Source organism: Perca fluviatilis, chromosome 16 (assembly GCF_010015445.1).
Source record: "Perca fluviatilis chromosome 16, GENO_Pfluv_1.0, whole genome shotgun sequence".
NCBI lineage: Eukaryota > Metazoa > Chordata > Actinopteri > Perciformes > Percidae > Perca > Perca fluviatilis.
In genome coordinates this window covers 11,617,284-11,633,775 of record NC_053127.1, presented here as the reverse complement: position 1 = coordinate 11,633,775, position 16,492 = coordinate 11,617,284, and the positions used below count along the sequence as shown (strand labels likewise).

Below are 16,492 nucleotides of genomic sequence, written 5' to 3'. Positions count from 1 at the left end.
TATTCACAGAAACATGTGCCAATCGTCTGCTGGCCCCTCATTGCATGCATTTCAGCCATAATCCATGGAATTTTACATTGTCTTTTTAGATTATTTTGGGGCATTTTAGGCCTTTATTTTGACAGGACTGCTGAAGACATGAAAGGGCAGAGAGAGGGGGAACGACATGCAGCAAAGGGCCGCAGGTCGGCGTCGAACCGGCGGCTGCTTCGTCGAGGAGTAAACCTCTGTATATGGGCGCGCGCTCTACCAACTGAGCTACTTGGGCACCCATGTTGTCTTTTTTTCTTTTGTGGTGTAACGTATTTCATACCAGTGGACTTTGGTGTGCATAAAAGTTAGCACTTGAAAACGATTGAAATAAGTGGTTAAATTATCCCATCAGTTGTTAGTAGCCTATTAGTGTGGGATGCTTAGAAATATAATTGATGTGATTAAAGCAGTTTGCACTGATTAACTCAAAAAAGTCAATTAATCATCTCCAGCCCTATACAAGGGACAGCAGGGTGTTTTATTTAGTGCTAAAGAGTGTCAGATACTGTTCGTGGGAATTTTCATGTAACCTCAAAGGTGTCATTGGTGTCATGCTTTATATTGCCACATCACTTATGAAATTGCATCACATCTGTATGGGAAAACAGAGGCAATGTCAGTGCTAAGAACACCCATTGCATATTTATGAATGTTCTCTGTTTCATATTCCCATTTCCCATGTCAGAGAAAGTTTTACAAGAATGCTTCATGCCTTGACAAATTACAGCGTGCCCATACAATTTGGTATTAGAAGATGAAGGCATAGCCGTATGTAAAAGAACATGTCTCTTTTCAGTTTTGCCAAGTTTGAGACTTGGTTTAAATATTTTCTCTCAAAGAGTGAAGGAACCGTGCAAAAGTTTGTGACCTGTGTGGTTGTCAGGCTAAAATTAAACTGCATCAAAACAATCGCACCATACCCTGTTCTGAATTCTCTGAGCCTTTGTTGCAAAGTATTGACAGCAAAAAATGTTAGTCGATATCTGTTTTGAAATGAAGCGGTCTTTTATCTTGCCCTCTACCATAATTGAGTGTGTGACTTCCAAATGAAATACAGTAGTTATGTGCTGTGAAAGTTGGAAAACATAACTCCAGAAGTCTGTTTACTTGAAGTGAGAAAAAAAAAAAGATTGTTGTCGTTTCTCTTGGCAAAGGATGCCGGCGTAATTAAAGGGTTGGTCGCTGCACTTGTCATCGTTTGGTTAGAAAGCTTTTTAATCCTGCGTCTGTTAAGTGTTTGATATGAAAGCAGATACAAGGTATCTCCGCTTGTTTGTCTTTTTTGGGAAAGATGTAGGGATGGAGCTCCACTGATGGCCACGGTTAGGTTTTGCTACCAATCAGATGAAAAGCCTCCTCCTGGCTCTCAGCTGCTTGTCACCCAGCAGGTGTCCCATGTTTGCTATATTGTGCTCTTTGCCAGCATGAAGACAGGCTGCCATGTTGTCTCCTTCAGTGAGATTTCATCGTGCTTGTGTGTAGCCGATCACCCCAAAGAAACCTCCACTGTTACGCCTCAGGATTAAGACTGAACCATGTCGGGCTGCATTGCTGTGATTATGCAAAGATTTCACTTGTCATGTACTGTAAGGCAAATCAGGAAGTATCTTCAGTAGACAAATGCCTCCACATGTATTATTCTGTCTGTACAAATTGTCTGCAAAGTATAGCCAAGTTATCAGCTGGCGTCACTTGATCAGTCATAAGCCGCTTTCCGACCGGAGGGATTTTTGCAGTTCCTAGAACATAAAATTCCTAGAACCCTTTTTTTTTCTCGTGTTCCGACTGGACCAATTTGGGGATTATTAAGTTCCTCTGGGCGCAGTTCCTGTAACTCTTTCAGCTCCTACTTCAGGGCAGGGTCTTTTCACTGTTCCCTTTTCAGCATAGGGACCTAGGTCAACGAGGGTCGGGTTTCCGGTGCAGACAGACCAACAATGGGACAATTTTAACAGTTTTCGCCATATTATTCATCACTAAATTCACTTCTGACAACATTTTAGGTGAGAAATGAACTGTTTAGATTTCGAATACAGGCATTCTTGCGAAAATTGATGCTGAATTGACAATTTGCACACACACACACACACACACACACACACACACACACACACACACACACACACACACACACACACACACACACACCCCACACACCCAGCAGGCAGAGGCGGGATAGAGAGAGATACCCGTTTCTTTTGGGAGACTTGTTTAAATGATGACAAATATGCTATATACATTAGATTTAGTATTTAGTTCATACTTTTTTTGGTGTATTTGTTTTCTGATTTTAACGCTATAAAGACCGTTGCTGTGCTTGCGTCACTCCCTTACCCCTCCTACCAGTTCCTATGGCCACTTGGCAAGTGCGAATGGAAAAAAGGGTTTTGGGGGAGAGTAGTTAGTAGAACTGCTTAGAAGTGGACTGTTCCTATAACAACGTTCCTGTAACTACTTGGTCGGAAAGCGGCTATAGCTAGTAGCATTCCAGGAAGCTTTAGCTTGGGACTCTGCAGGAACTATGGCCCCAAGACATGAGGAATTAGTCTACACTTATCTCTCATTCACAGCCATATTGGCTAATCTTATCCGAGTAGCTCTGTGTTTAAGAACAGACTTTGTGAATTATTTGCTCACCCTTACTGAAAGCCTTACAGGTAGGAAGTATTCGGGAGCATGCTTCATTTGGTTGAGAAAAGGATTAAGGATTGAAAAGTCTCTCTTTGGTATTGTTCTTCCACATGAATATTTTTTTTTTTTTTAGCATTAATGTTTTTTCTTGGGTTTTGTGCTGGATTACAGCACGGAAAAGGTGTTGAATTGCTCATTTCAAACAGACTGTCCTTAACTTTCCTGCTAGCATGCTAGACACTGAAGTACAAGATCTTTTGAAGACATTGAGACTAATTGTAGGACACTTGTTTTTGAAAGTGTTACATGTCTTGAGTTCTCTTATGTGAGGATGGTAAAGTCCTTCAAAAGCTCCTTATGTAAGACATAAAACTTTATATTTTAGTTTGCAAAGCCACATACAATTGTGTACTTTTGCTCTGAAGCTGTTCTTAATGGCTTGGGCTTGGTCCCTTCGTTCCAATTAGGAATTATCTTTGTGCTTCAGCATACAAAGATATTCTAAGGTACTAATGAACTCACAGGTAATTATCACCTGACAGTTCCCCCTAGCTTTATATTTCTTGGCTTAGTGTTTTGGTTTCCTCACCAACCGGAAATGTTTTCAGTGAAAAACATCTCAAAACTGAGTGTACAACACCTGCTTAGATGCATACAGCAGACAAAAGCAGTTTTTTACGTATGAACTCCGGACAATGTCCGAGTAATCAGGTCCCGACAGAGCCCGGATTTTCCCTTTTTTAACCCATGTAGCACACAAAAAGAGAGAGAGTCCGTTTCGGACTCATTTTGTTTAGGCGAGCGGTGGTGCCTGGGTAGAGCGTGTATCTGACGTGATGCGGACTACACTGCATAACAGAACCGTTTGCAGTTTGTTCGTGAACAAACAAGTTTCTTTCACTTCTTGAATTTGTCTGACGATTTTGGGCGTTGGCCCGTACCACCAAAAGTACCTGACTCTCATTGTCTCTCCAGTTACACATTTTTGTTGCCGTTTCCATGTAAATCACCCTTCTTCACCCTCGGATGTTTGGTTTCTTCCGGCTTTGCACGAGCGGCATGAATCGCCGTCAACACGCCCACTCGCTTGCGGTGAATTTTCACACTTTTGGCTCATACAGAGGCAGGCATCTGGCAGGGTAAACAACCTTTGAAGTCCCATCCAACTGATTTGGACGTTTGCGTTCTCACATACAGCTTCGCTGGGTAATGTCCAGATAGTTTCAGGTTTGCAGTGGATGCATGAAAGGGGCTAGACACAGTTAGACTAGTGGTAAACATAGTGGAGCGTTGAGCAGCTAAAGAGCCATACGGTAGATTTACCTCAGGTGACCAAAACGGAGCTGAAAGGAGAATAAATATTGGACTTTTATTTGCCTGTTGTAAAGAAACTCCAAATGTTGATTATGTTATGTGGTTGGTGCATGAATAGGAAATTGTTTGCTTGTCAGTTTGCCATATCAAGTTAAAATTATTAAATTGGTTATCGCAGGTTTGTTTGGAGTGCATAAAGAAATGGTTTTCCCAGTTCTTCATCTACCAAGGGGAACCATGGGGTAACTTGGTTTTCAGGGCATGCATGGGATGCATGTTACGACTTCAAAGTCCACAAATCAACATTGCCAGACTGTCCTTGTCATAATAATGGAGTGTCTTTCCAGTCTTTTTGGCTTTTACACTATGTAATAAGGATTAATTCCTGATCATACAGTATTTAGCTTTGTCTCTCCCAAAGAAACTGCTGCATAAATGAGTAAATAAAGGTCAGATTTATCATGCAAGCTTTGAATTACAAGCTTGCAGCGACGGAGCTAAACAAAACTCAATACTGATGTCTGTTTATTTTTTTTCTGAATGGATTTACAGTGGCGCTCCACCACCCATGCCCTCTCTGATGCACTTTACACTCTGATGATATCTGGCAGCTTGTTTGCATCTCTCCTGCCGATGATTTGATGTTGTTTTCATCCATTCTGGCACCTCATTGATAAACTTGTACAGAGATGCAGCAAACTGTAAAGATGAGGTTCTTTCTGCCATGTATTAGATATTGAGAATATCAGATGGCAGGGCGTAGGAGAATGACAAAAGTTTCCCTTGTGCTTGTCTGTCATTCCGAAGAAAAGCATGCCATGTTCCACTTAACTATTTATCATTCATCTTTTCTGTGAAATCCGTTACTGACATCTTTAGGCTCACTGTGTGTAGAGACTTGATTTTTTTGTTTATCCCCCACTATGCGGTCTGTAACTGGAGGTGCCTGGCTCAGTAAATATTTGTCTCCCTTGACAGAAAGGAAGCAGCAAATAGACTTCGGTTGTGACTGCGCTAAATAGAGCTGACTACATTTTGATGAGGATGCAATTAACTTTGTTTTTTATTCAAGTCAGCTGAGAGCGTGCAAGTTCATAATGGAATAGACGGTGACACAGAGTCCTCATCCCCCATTTCAATCACATGCATGTTGGGCAGGAGAGCTGTTCAGAGAGCCACTAAGAGTTTGTCAGTTGAGGAAAATTAAATTATGACCCCCATTTCATTGCGGTAGTTGTTCTCAATGTGTTCATTTCTTTCTCACTCCTATTCTAGAGAGAGACTGGAAGCATAATAAATCTATCTGACAGTCTCCTTGAACCTTCTCTTCTCAAACTCTGAAAGCAGTCTTTCGTATGTAAATCATTTAGTTTGGCAAAGCATCCTCGTTGGGCAAAAAGATATGTATTGTTAGAAATGTTGAACTTGTGTAGGATGTGAACTGTTGTTCTGAGTCATTCTCCAGCCCTTAATGCTTCCTCCCATGATTGTTATTGCTGCCTTGTCCAGTGTTCTATTTACATAAACGCTATAGATGTACCGACAAAGAGGCAGGCAAAAATGTCAACAAGATTAGACATAAACTGTACGTTCAAGTCTCGCGCCACATTTTATTTAGAATGCTAAGGTTTCAGATATTCTATGCACACCCTTAAAGTGGCATTAATTGATTTTGGGGGCACAAGGGTAAGGAAAATGTCAAAACAAGCTGACAGATAAATAGTCACCACTTGCTGTATTACCAGATTATAAAGTTCATACAGGTTAGCAAACAATAGTCAGCAGACATTTACCCACCATATACAGATCAACATTAATAAAAAAAAATTTAAGTCTAATATTCACTCCCCTAATTAGAGCTTTTGTGCTGGAATGGGCTGCCTTGGTGGCCTAAACTCAACCATGCAGTAAAACCAAAACAATGAGCTAAAAGAGGCTATACAATCTCCGTAGTACAGTGAGTGTTGAATATCTGTCAGTTCAGCTCAACCATTTGACAGTAGAGTCATTTTATTCAGTGTTATATGGAAATTGAAATGAAAGATGATCGTAGCCTTAGAGTTGATTCCAAAATGTTTCCTAAATGATCTAGTCAATACAATTTCCACAATTTTTTTCCTCAGCCAGCACTTTTTTGAGTGTGTTCTCCTGTTCATGTTGCACATTTTGTACCTGAAGTAGTGCTGAAAAGTCTACATTTCCTCACTGAAAAATAAATAAGTGATAACCAGGTTTGTGCTGTTTGCATTTCCTCTCTTTGGTATTTGTTCCAATTAAAATGCATGAAGAAAAAGCTAACTTCAGGCATTGTTCTATGTATACTGCTGGACTGATGTTGTCTGCTCTCTCTGAATAATTAGCCCTCACACTTTAAGGGTTAGCTGTAGTTTGTTACTTCTAATTAACCAAACTACTTCAAAGAGGACAGAGACTGTACTTTCAGGTGTATTCCTGAAGTGTTTTAGTCAAATTGCATTTTTCTCACCTGAGCTTACAAACCAAGCTAAAGGTATACATGCTTTACAGTTAAAGTACTTCAAATAAACTGTCCAACATACCCTTTTTAGAAATGCAGTTCTTCACTGCTGCACTTCACTGGCTTTGACCAGAGTGATATTCTGAGTGATTCTTGGCTAAACAGCCCACTGTATAATACATGGCTTGTGTATTCTTTTGTGACACATTTATGAGCATTAAAGAGCTTTTTTATGTCGGTGTCTAACTTGGACAACACGTGTCAGTGCTGTTTACAGAAGATTATTTAACTCCTGTCTCTCCGTTACAAATTCAAACATTTGTTCATTTTTACAAAGTGCATCGTTGAATGCTATTATAATCCCTAAATAATTCTACTTACAACACCAAACTTTTTCTTTCTTTTCTCCTTCTTGAAGCTACTGGGTCATAGTCGGAGTGTAATGAACAGTTGTAGCCAGATCATTACACAGCTTTTGCCAAATAAGCACAAAGAAAACACACAGAGAATAGCATTAATTATTTATTAATTTCACTAAGGCCTTGGAAACTATTATTAGCACTGGCATAGCACCAGATGTTACCAAATGGGATTTAAAAGAGTATTTAATTCCATTACTCTCCCTCCTAAGAGGACCCTTTTTCCATCATGTGCTCGTAGGGCAAATATACATGCTTGCGTGCCTACTAAGTGCACAAGAAGAAAACTAATCAGATGCCTTTTTTCCTTTAAAATTTGTGGTTGCCCTCCTCATAAAAGTACTCATACTTTGAGCTCCTCGGGCCATTGTGAAAGTATTTTCATTCAGTGCTTCTTTTCTGAGCACTTAGAATTTGAACACTTACATCCAACCCTATTGCTTTCTCCTGCGCCTCTCCATAATGGACCAGCCAGATTGGACATTGTCACTATCTTTTTGTCTGTGTCTTCTCTCATCCTTGTTGAGAGCAAGTGGTGCAATCCTATATCCTGGAGACTGTATCCTGTTGTCATTTAGGGTCCATGTCCCATCAGAAATCACAGTGAGGCATTTAAATCAGCTAAAGGTAGAACAGAAGTGCTCGTAGACAGTACTTTGGCTCCCCTGTCACTGACCGTCACGAATTTCAGAATGATTGATGGCACATCTCATTTTTGAAGTTTGATAATATTTGTCTCTATATTAGACAATATAGAGATTATATATAGCAAAATTAGAATATGATTATTTCACTATCAATCATGTCAGGCCCACCAAATGTCAGAAAACAGTAAAACATGCCCATAACAATTTCTGATAGCCCAAGTGGCATCTTTAAATTGTTTGTTTTGTCCTACCAAAACTTAAGATATTTAGATTAGTATAACATAAGACAATAGGAAAGCAGAAAATTAACAATTAATTATCAATTGGTTGGACATTATAATTTTTTGTCGAATTCTGATTCATTGTGTTTCAGCTCTAGTCTCTTTGGACTGTCAATGACTCATTCATCACTTACTCTTATTTTCCGACATGAGCATAAAGCCTATCTGCAGCAGGGCGCAATTATATGATGATCCTAAATCACGTTATATGTAATTTTATGTCACAGTCAGCCCTGTATCTATTGAGATATGTTTTCTAGGAAATGTATTGTTACATTGTACATTTAAATAAAGAAACCACATGGGAATGTTTTTAGCTCCAGTAAACCTGACCGAATACTAGATATATTAGATTGGTGCAAAAAAGGGCTTATTTCCACAATATAAAGTGTAAAGCAAAATCTTTGTTTTAAATGATCTGATGTATATACAGTATCAGATTGTCCAACCCTAATCTGGAGAGATTTTTTTTTTTTTTTTTATGTCACTCTCATAATAAATTTTTTACTCATCATATTTATTGGAGAACCACAGGGATTCAGAAAACACAGTTAGACACGAGCAATACCAGACCGATTTATTTTTTTTTTTTATAAATTAGGGCTGTCAAAATTAGTTAAACGCAATATCCTTTTAACGCCCTTCATTTTTTTTGATGCACGATTAGCGCACCTGTGTTCTGTGATTTGGGCCTCAGGCCGCTCCGTAGTTTGGGAAATCAGGAAGCAATGCAGCAGTAACGTTGTGGATGGATAGCAGAACCAAACCTCCTTGAGCCAGAAACGGATAAAGAAAAGTGTTTATTGAATGGAAATGTCAGTTTCAAAGCCCTTCTAGGTGGTTAAGACTAAAGTTATTTACTGTATGCATGATCGAGGTGAATGGAGTTACCATCGGAGTACGTTGAGTCTCAAATACCACTTGCTGGCCAAGTATAATGCTCATGCAGAGAACCCTCCTCCTCTGGAGGCGACCGCTCTCCCACCTGAGCCACAGCCGCCCGTTTGGATAATATTAAGGTTAATTGTTGTGTCCATCTTCAAAATAATGATCTCAATAATCATTGTGCCTGTAAAATAGAGTGGTAGGCCTACCAAAAACATTCCAGTTTAAAGGAAAATATAAACAAACTTATCATTTCAACATTAAACCCCTCACATTACTACACATTACCTCCATCTCTTTGTCATGTTTGAATGACGATTGAATGCTTCATGTCATTTCAGTTGAAATGACACACTCAGCTCTACCGGCACCTTTTGGCACACAGGATGCACATGCTTTACATTCTAAAGGCATGACATAGGCTTTTATTATAAATCCAGATGAAGTAGGACTGCTGCAGTAGAAACTTTTTGGCATCACGTAGTAACTGTGTAATCAGTCCTTTAATTTCTTTCCTCTCTGTTTAGTCTTTCCTTGAGTTAGCTGGGGAGTGCTGCAGCATTTGCAAACACTGACACAGATGGAGTCTGTGGGGAGGGGGGGAACCTACATTTTCTAAAAGGATGCACTTTCAGAGGATGTAATTCTGAGAATATTATCTTGCCAAAACAATTTTGTGCCAGAGAAAACAATTACAACAGAGAGCCAGAGCTGTACTTGTTAAAGAAAAATCTTTGTTTTGCCCACAGTCACTGATTATGGAATCCCTAATAGTTAGAATCCATAATCCTGCCACTTTTATAAAACATCCTAAAACTACAAAAACAACTACATCTGGTTACATTCAGCCTTGGTTTTATTTTCCTTGTTTTGGTGATAATGTTAGATGGCGTGGAGCCTTCCAAGAGCTTTAATAGTCTGACAAACACAGCTAGATAAATCAGCAGTGCGATTTTCATTAAATACCGTTCACACTGTTGTAACTTGCTTGGACAGCTGTTACAGTTCTCAACAGTTCAGTTATAGCCTTTTTGACAAGTTAACGGTTTTTCACTTTCTCTTCATTGATTTCGCAGGCTGTCCGTTTCTACGGCATTCATGTTAAATGTGATATAGAAAAAATAAAAAAGACTTTGTTTGCTTTACAGTAGATGCATCTTTGACATTTTTCTACTTACTGGCCCCATTCAATATAATTAGAATTGGAATAAAAACTATATTATAGGATATATTATGTTTTTCTTCAGCAGAATTGATATTTGTCAATGTAAATGCAACTGATAACCTTTTTATATCCGATACATTGGTTCTAAATTCAAACATGCACGTCGGCCTCTTGGAGATTTGTGAAGGTGAAAATGAAATGCAACCAATTGTTTTCGCCAGTTTTGTCTTTATGACTTATATCGGTGTGCAGTGTGTTCCTGCATCAATAATGCATTAATGTCACTGCAAATGCGACCAAGATAAATCTCTTTGTTCAATTGTGCTTTGTGATAAACTATCTCTGAAAACGGAGCTGAGAATGCCAAAAGCGTGTCGCATGGCTGGATAATAGAGTGACAAATCAAAGCGTGTGTAATGACACAGAGGGAATGATACAGTGACAAACACATCAGTCTGTAATACCAACCTCAGAGCTTAAACTGCCTCAAGTAAACAAAGAAGTGTTTGTAGTACAGTAACCTGTTGCAGCGGAAACACACACACACACACACACACACACACACACACACACACACACACACACACACACACACACACACACGCGTGCGTGCTTTTCAGCTCAATCTCAATCACCTTTTGTCATTTGTTGACCAAACCACAAAAAGCGTCAGTTTGACCTTCCATTGTGTAAGCTGATGTTACAGACTCCACCCCATGGTGAGAGCATGAGCCCATCCTGAGTTGCAGCGTATGCCTACCATACACTAGAAGACTTTGAACACACTTTGAAAAGACTAAAGTCTGACGCCATCTCACATCTAACGTTAAAGACGGTCATAATATGTAGAGACTGGGGGTCTTGCAGGGTCACAAATTGCAGGACTTCAACTAGATTTGTTTTGAAAAAAAAAATGTAACCAAGCTAGCTATCTACCGCTAGCGGTAACTTAAGGGAACATTTTCTGTTCTGCCGTACACGCAGATGAATTGCAGCAGTACCCCGAGGTCTGCGTTTATCCGCCGGTAAAACTCCCGTTGGATGACGCGCTTCAGAAGGGTTGAAAATCGGCAACTTTCCCTCCTTTAGCATTTAGCTTAGTGCGGCGCCATAGCAACCACCAACTCTTTTCCAAAAAAAGTAGCTAGCAACAGCTCCAAAAGTCGCTAAAAGTAGCTAGATGATGTCATGCGCTTATTTGCATATTTGTGATGTCATTACGCAATCATTTGCATAAAGCTTAGTGGTTGTTTCAGCAAGGTAGATAGAAAGAAATAGAAAGCTTAGCCAAATAATCACAAATTCAATACAGGACTTTATTTTACCTTTATAGTTATTACTTGGGTAGCATATCTTCTGAAGTAAAGAAGATAATTCTACAAAGGGAGGGAAAAAGATCGATAAAGAATTAAGGCTGGTGTGCAGGGCCAGGCCAGCTCAGCGGTGTCTTTCTCCCGTTGGGTCCTGCGGTCTCTCGTACCTACATCGGGCCCTGCACCCTGTCCCTGCACCCTGTCCATTCTCCCCTTCCTACCTGCCTGCACACTGTTGCTGCACATGAGCAGAGAGGGGAGGGGCTGCTCCTCTGCTCCGGAGACTGTTTTGGCAGCCACAGGAGAGAAATACCTTGCGTGCACTGGACAATACTGGTGACTTTTCTACAGAAAGTCGCCAGATTTGTCGCTAGTCGCTTTTTTGAAGGAAAAAAAAGTCGCAAAGGGGGTCTGAGAAGTCGCTAAATCTAGTGCTGAGTTGGCAACACTGGCTCTGGCCGTTTGCTGCTTCTTGTTTGGTGCTGGAGGGAGCGCACCCATTGGTTGTTGACAGTGTTCACATGATTTAACTTCACTACCAAGACCTAAAGATAATATTAAACCCGTCAATACGGGAAAAAGGATGACTCTGACTCAGTTTTATGACCATCTTACACCGATTGAGACTCGTGATTTCAATCCGATATTTGAAATTAGTCCGCGACAATGGAATCGCTTGAAAAGTCGTTTTGGTGTAAGATCGGCAGTATTTTGCGGCTCCTCTGTAGTAAACCCCTTGCATTGAGCTATCTGGGTTGCTGGAACAAGCTCTTTTTTTGCATTCATTTCCCAGCCGATGGACCTAAATTTCCCTCACAAGTTATCAGTCTAGTGTTGCCCTTAATTCCCTCACATTGCGCCGTCGACTTGCCACAATCCCAAGGCTTTCAACAGCTTTCTGGCTCTCCACTGTGCACATTTTGTCAGGAACTTTCTACAGCCTATAAATGGTTTTCAATTCTCATGGAAGTGTCTTAGCATTAAAATAACAAGAACTCTGTCTGGTACAGTTAAAACCAGTTCTGTTGTGGGAATGGTTCTCGGTTCCTAAATCTAACCTAGGCTGATGTCACATCAAACTTCACTACGCCTGTCTCTCTTCATCTTCCTCACTCACATGTATTTTTCAAATAACCTCTCACTGACTCAGTCTTTGTTTTTCATTCTTCTTCTTCCTTTTATCTTCCCCCCTCTCCACCAATGAGTGTTGCTCTTTTCCACCCTTTTTTTCCTCTTCTGAACATTTCTCCTTTTTAATATTCTAATCATGAACGCAAAATGATAACTTGCATTGCTTAGCATAATGCTTGCACCAAAACAATGTTTACTGAATGCAGTCTTGGTGAACAGTAGTTTGCAGTAGGCTGTGTGTTGGAAGATGGAGATGGTCTGAATCTGTTAAACACCTTGTTTTTTTTTTTTTTTTTTAATCAGGTAGCATACACCAAAAGCAGTGTGTGGTTGATAAAATAGCATGCCTAAACTCCCAGCATCTTGCAGCAAAATTGTGGTTTTGTCCCCTCCACTTTTTCAGGCGTACCCTGATATTGAGACGGCGCCTCTGAAATATTGCGGCCAGCATGCAGCCGGCTTCAGGCTGCTATTTCAGCTGTTGGAGTGATAGGGATGGCACTCCCAGGGTCAAGTGGTGAGTGCCTCCCCCTCAGCTAGAATGAAAATGTTGAACAGATGCTGTGCTGTCGGGTCCGTCTGTCTGCCTCAGCGTTTGATGAGCCAGTGTTGAGTCAGTCAGTCTGCATTAGCCTTTAAATGGGCTAGTGTTTAGTCAGTAGGTCTAAATATTTAATGTGCTAGTGTTTAGTTGGTCTTTCTCAGACAGACTGACTGAGTAATCAGAAGTTAGTTAAACAGTAACGGCTGCTTTCTCCGGAAAGTGTTTAGGTCTAACCCTTGACTCATGTTTGATGTTGTTTGAAATTGATAATTAAGATGACAGTATGATATCGGAGTTTCGGTTTCAATATTGACATACTTTTTTCAACACCTTACTTTGAGACAACTTCAATAGTTCTACAAAATCTTCAAAAGGTATCAAAATTTACCTGTCACCATCTCCAAACCTCACTTATTAACACCTTATATCTTGTATATCATTGCTATCTTTTGGTACTCTACAATTTTCCATACTATGTGCTTCCCACCCACTGAGGCAGTCTTTAGTAGTACAGTCTCATTTATGTGGGCAAGTCTTAATTTGTCACTCTATCTTGGCACTTAAGTGGCCAGTCTCTTTGTAGTTAATGGGCCATTATTTACTCGATCAGTGTTTATTTTTTAATGGGCCAGTCGTTGGTCTGTCACTTAGTCACTGCATTTAATGGCTCAGTGTTTAGTTGGTCTGTCTTCCATCTATTTATGGCTGTTTTTGACAGTGTAAACCTGCCATGCTAAAATAAATATGCTGCCATTTCTAAATATTTAAGTCATAATGTCACACCAGGCCATGAATTCACAGTGCTAATGAATACAATAAATATGCAAATTACAGATTTTGAAAGGCATTTAATGCAACAAAACATGTGTTGACCCGTTTGGTGGGGCTATATCAAATAATAATAGGCTGGATTGCCAAAGCAATGATCTGCCGGTGTTATCGCTACATCATGTTATATAGTGATGATAAAAGTGTGTATTGGTGTCCATGTGTTCCATGTGTGTTGTTTGTCCAGTGATGTGTGCAGTGTGTTTTTATTTATTTATTTTTATTTTTTTATTGACTCTTTCTGTCTGTCTGCCTGACTGCCTGTCTGATGGCTGTCTCTATGGTTTGACTGCAACTAGATTAGAGGTTTGAATTACTCAGGGACTAAATGGATAAGACCACAGACCACCTCTTAAATTGTAAATTCAATTTTATACTTTATCCATGTCCCGAGGAAAATGCTGCTGTACATGAGTGAAATCACACTGAACAAAGAATAGTGCAAAGTGTAATTTAGACCTGTAATATCATAAAATTCATTATTACACAAAGTCGTCATTCTTGAAATTATTTAAAATATCTGTTGCAATTGCATTGCCAGACCTACCAATCACGATCGTCTTGGGCGGCACTAAGCCCCGGTCGCAAAGACGGTGGCTATGCAAAATGCTCTTGGGAAGGAACCTGTTTTGGTGGAACATTTGCAAAAACATGGTTTTTAGATAGTTTTGTGTCAAACATCGCACAAGTTATTGTTTTCGCTGATTACTTCCCTCCTATGTAGGGTGCTGCTAATGAAATCTTCTAGTGTAGTCCTTGACTGGAATGAAAAACCTGGATTGTCTGGACTCTCCATGATTCTCATATTTGCGATCCTCGAGTTAGAGAGCAGCAATGCAATAAACGGATCCACTGCGTGGGTCATGAAAGTGGACTGCGGCAGTCAGCACAATATCTAGCCAAGTCAAACAGCTGACGTGGCAACAGAATCTGACATTACACTATAACTAGAGGGCCTTAACTAGAGGGCAGAACAGGTGCCAGGAGTGAAACAAATTAGTTTGCAGAGCTGATAAAAGGACTGACTAATAAAAGTCCTTGTAAAAAAGTTGCGATAAAACTGCTGAAGTGACTGTGACAGATGATTTTAAGTAAATAATCTGATGAGTGTTTGGTGGTTATTTAATTGTGCTTAAGAACGTAACTGGCGTGAAACAATCACAAAATAACGTTTTATTTATTTCATTCACAGCACCACCTCTCTCTCAGCCGGTCGTGCTCTCAGCTGGCTCACGCTATCTATCTCTCTTTTCTCTGTTCTCTCATTTTTTTAAATGAGTCGGAAAGCCGACAACTAAGCCTAAATACCTGTGACATTTTCAGTCTCCCTTTCCGCCTCTGGTTGTCTCTTTTGCAGCGTTTATTCAAATATAACATGCTAAAGGCAGCTACAAAGAAAAACATGATAATTTTGTTGCTATTTCATGCATGAATTGCTCCTCAAACAAAGCTGTCCTGTGGAAAAAAAAAAAAAAATCTGTAATCGGCCTATTTGACTAATCTTCACCGTCCTTCAGACGCTGTGGAAACACAACAGCAACTTTTGGTTCCTGATTTAGTTTGTGAAGGTGCCTTTGGTCAGAAAGGTTTCGGTTGGGTTAAGAGGCTCTAAATGTTCTTTGGGCATAGACACTTACAGACCCCTCATACTCCTCCGCATCCAGGGAAAACACTGATGGAGGCTCACACACAGTGTGTCACGTTTCTCATTAATCAGTATTCTTCATTAGATTGAGTTCAATTCCCAGGTGAAGCAGAGAACGGCAATAGCAGTCAAGCAAGCAGCCAAGGTTAAATATGCAGCCTTGGTTTTTGGGCTTATTTTAGCAAAAGTCATTACATGCATCATATTTAATTTAGCAGAACTAAGGCCTCCTCCTGCTGCAGTTCAAATCACAGTTATGCATTTTCTGAGACTTTTCTTAAAAATGACAAAACCCCCAAATAAATTAGTTGGTTTTGCACTCATGTACCACATTTTGGATTAGACATTTTGTTGATTGAGTGTGTCATTGCTGAATTTAGCACTGCCTAAGCCTTATTACCGCTGTGGTAATAAGGCTAAATCAAAGTATATCAATCAAAGGTCAATCAAAGTATATGAAAAAGACATCTAATGAAATCTATTCTATGTCTGAGAGTGAACAGATGATGAGTCAGTCAGGGACGTGCAGGTTCGCAGCCACCTGCAGAGGACATTGTATTTCAGTTTCCTATATGTTAGAATAGTCAATTCATCTAGCAGTTTCTGTCTAGTTTTAGGTGGAAGAGTAACCGGCATTGTACACACAAGGAAGGAAACAGTGCAGTACTGGCAGTTTGGGAAGATGTCTTGCTAAATTGAGCGGAAGTGGGACATAGACAGTGCACTCTCTCTACTAATGAACAGAAGATAATAAAAGACTTATAAATTAATAACAATTCAGTGCTGCAATTATCTATTATCTCAGCTCGCCTGGCAAAAACTAAAATATAAAACATTTGAAATGGGGAAAATCGTTTTTTTTAAATTACGTTTGAGTCATGAATGTCACATAGGGTTGGCTGTTCCACTCTTAAGGGCTTGGGCATCTATGGGTCCTTAACATTGGAAAACGGCTTTGTAAAGTATTAAAATGCCTGAAATCATCACAATGCTATGCAGGTTTATTGAAAGCATGACCACAGAGAATACTCCTTTCTGAATGGCCAGAGTGGGTGTATTTTATTCAGATAACCTTATGGCTCAAATGTTGCAGCCTCAATGAAATATTTAATGAAATGCGTGTTATTAAGCTACGGCTTCTCCTAGTTTCTAGTGTAGAAAATAATCATTCCAAAATTGA

General features: G+C 39.8%; 1 protein-coding gene across 2 annotated transcripts in view; it reads left to right on the top strand.

Moving 5' to 3' along the window:
- tmem132e (transmembrane protein 132E) overlaps nucleotides 1-16,492 on the top strand; it is a 391,231-nt gene that overhangs the window by 54,178 nt on the left and 320,561 nt on the right. The window contains exon 1 of one of the 2 annotated variants that reach the window (XM_039778612.1): nucleotides 12,782-12,812. The exons of the other annotated variant lie outside the window; for it this stretch is intronic. Coding sequence (XP_039634546.1) covers nucleotides 12,791-12,812 — 22 coding nt within the window. The 5' untranslated portion in view covers nucleotides 12,782-12,790. Of the gene's footprint in view, nucleotides 1-12,781; nucleotides 12,813-16,492 lie in introns of those variants that run through there. 2 annotated transcript variants of the gene reach the window in all.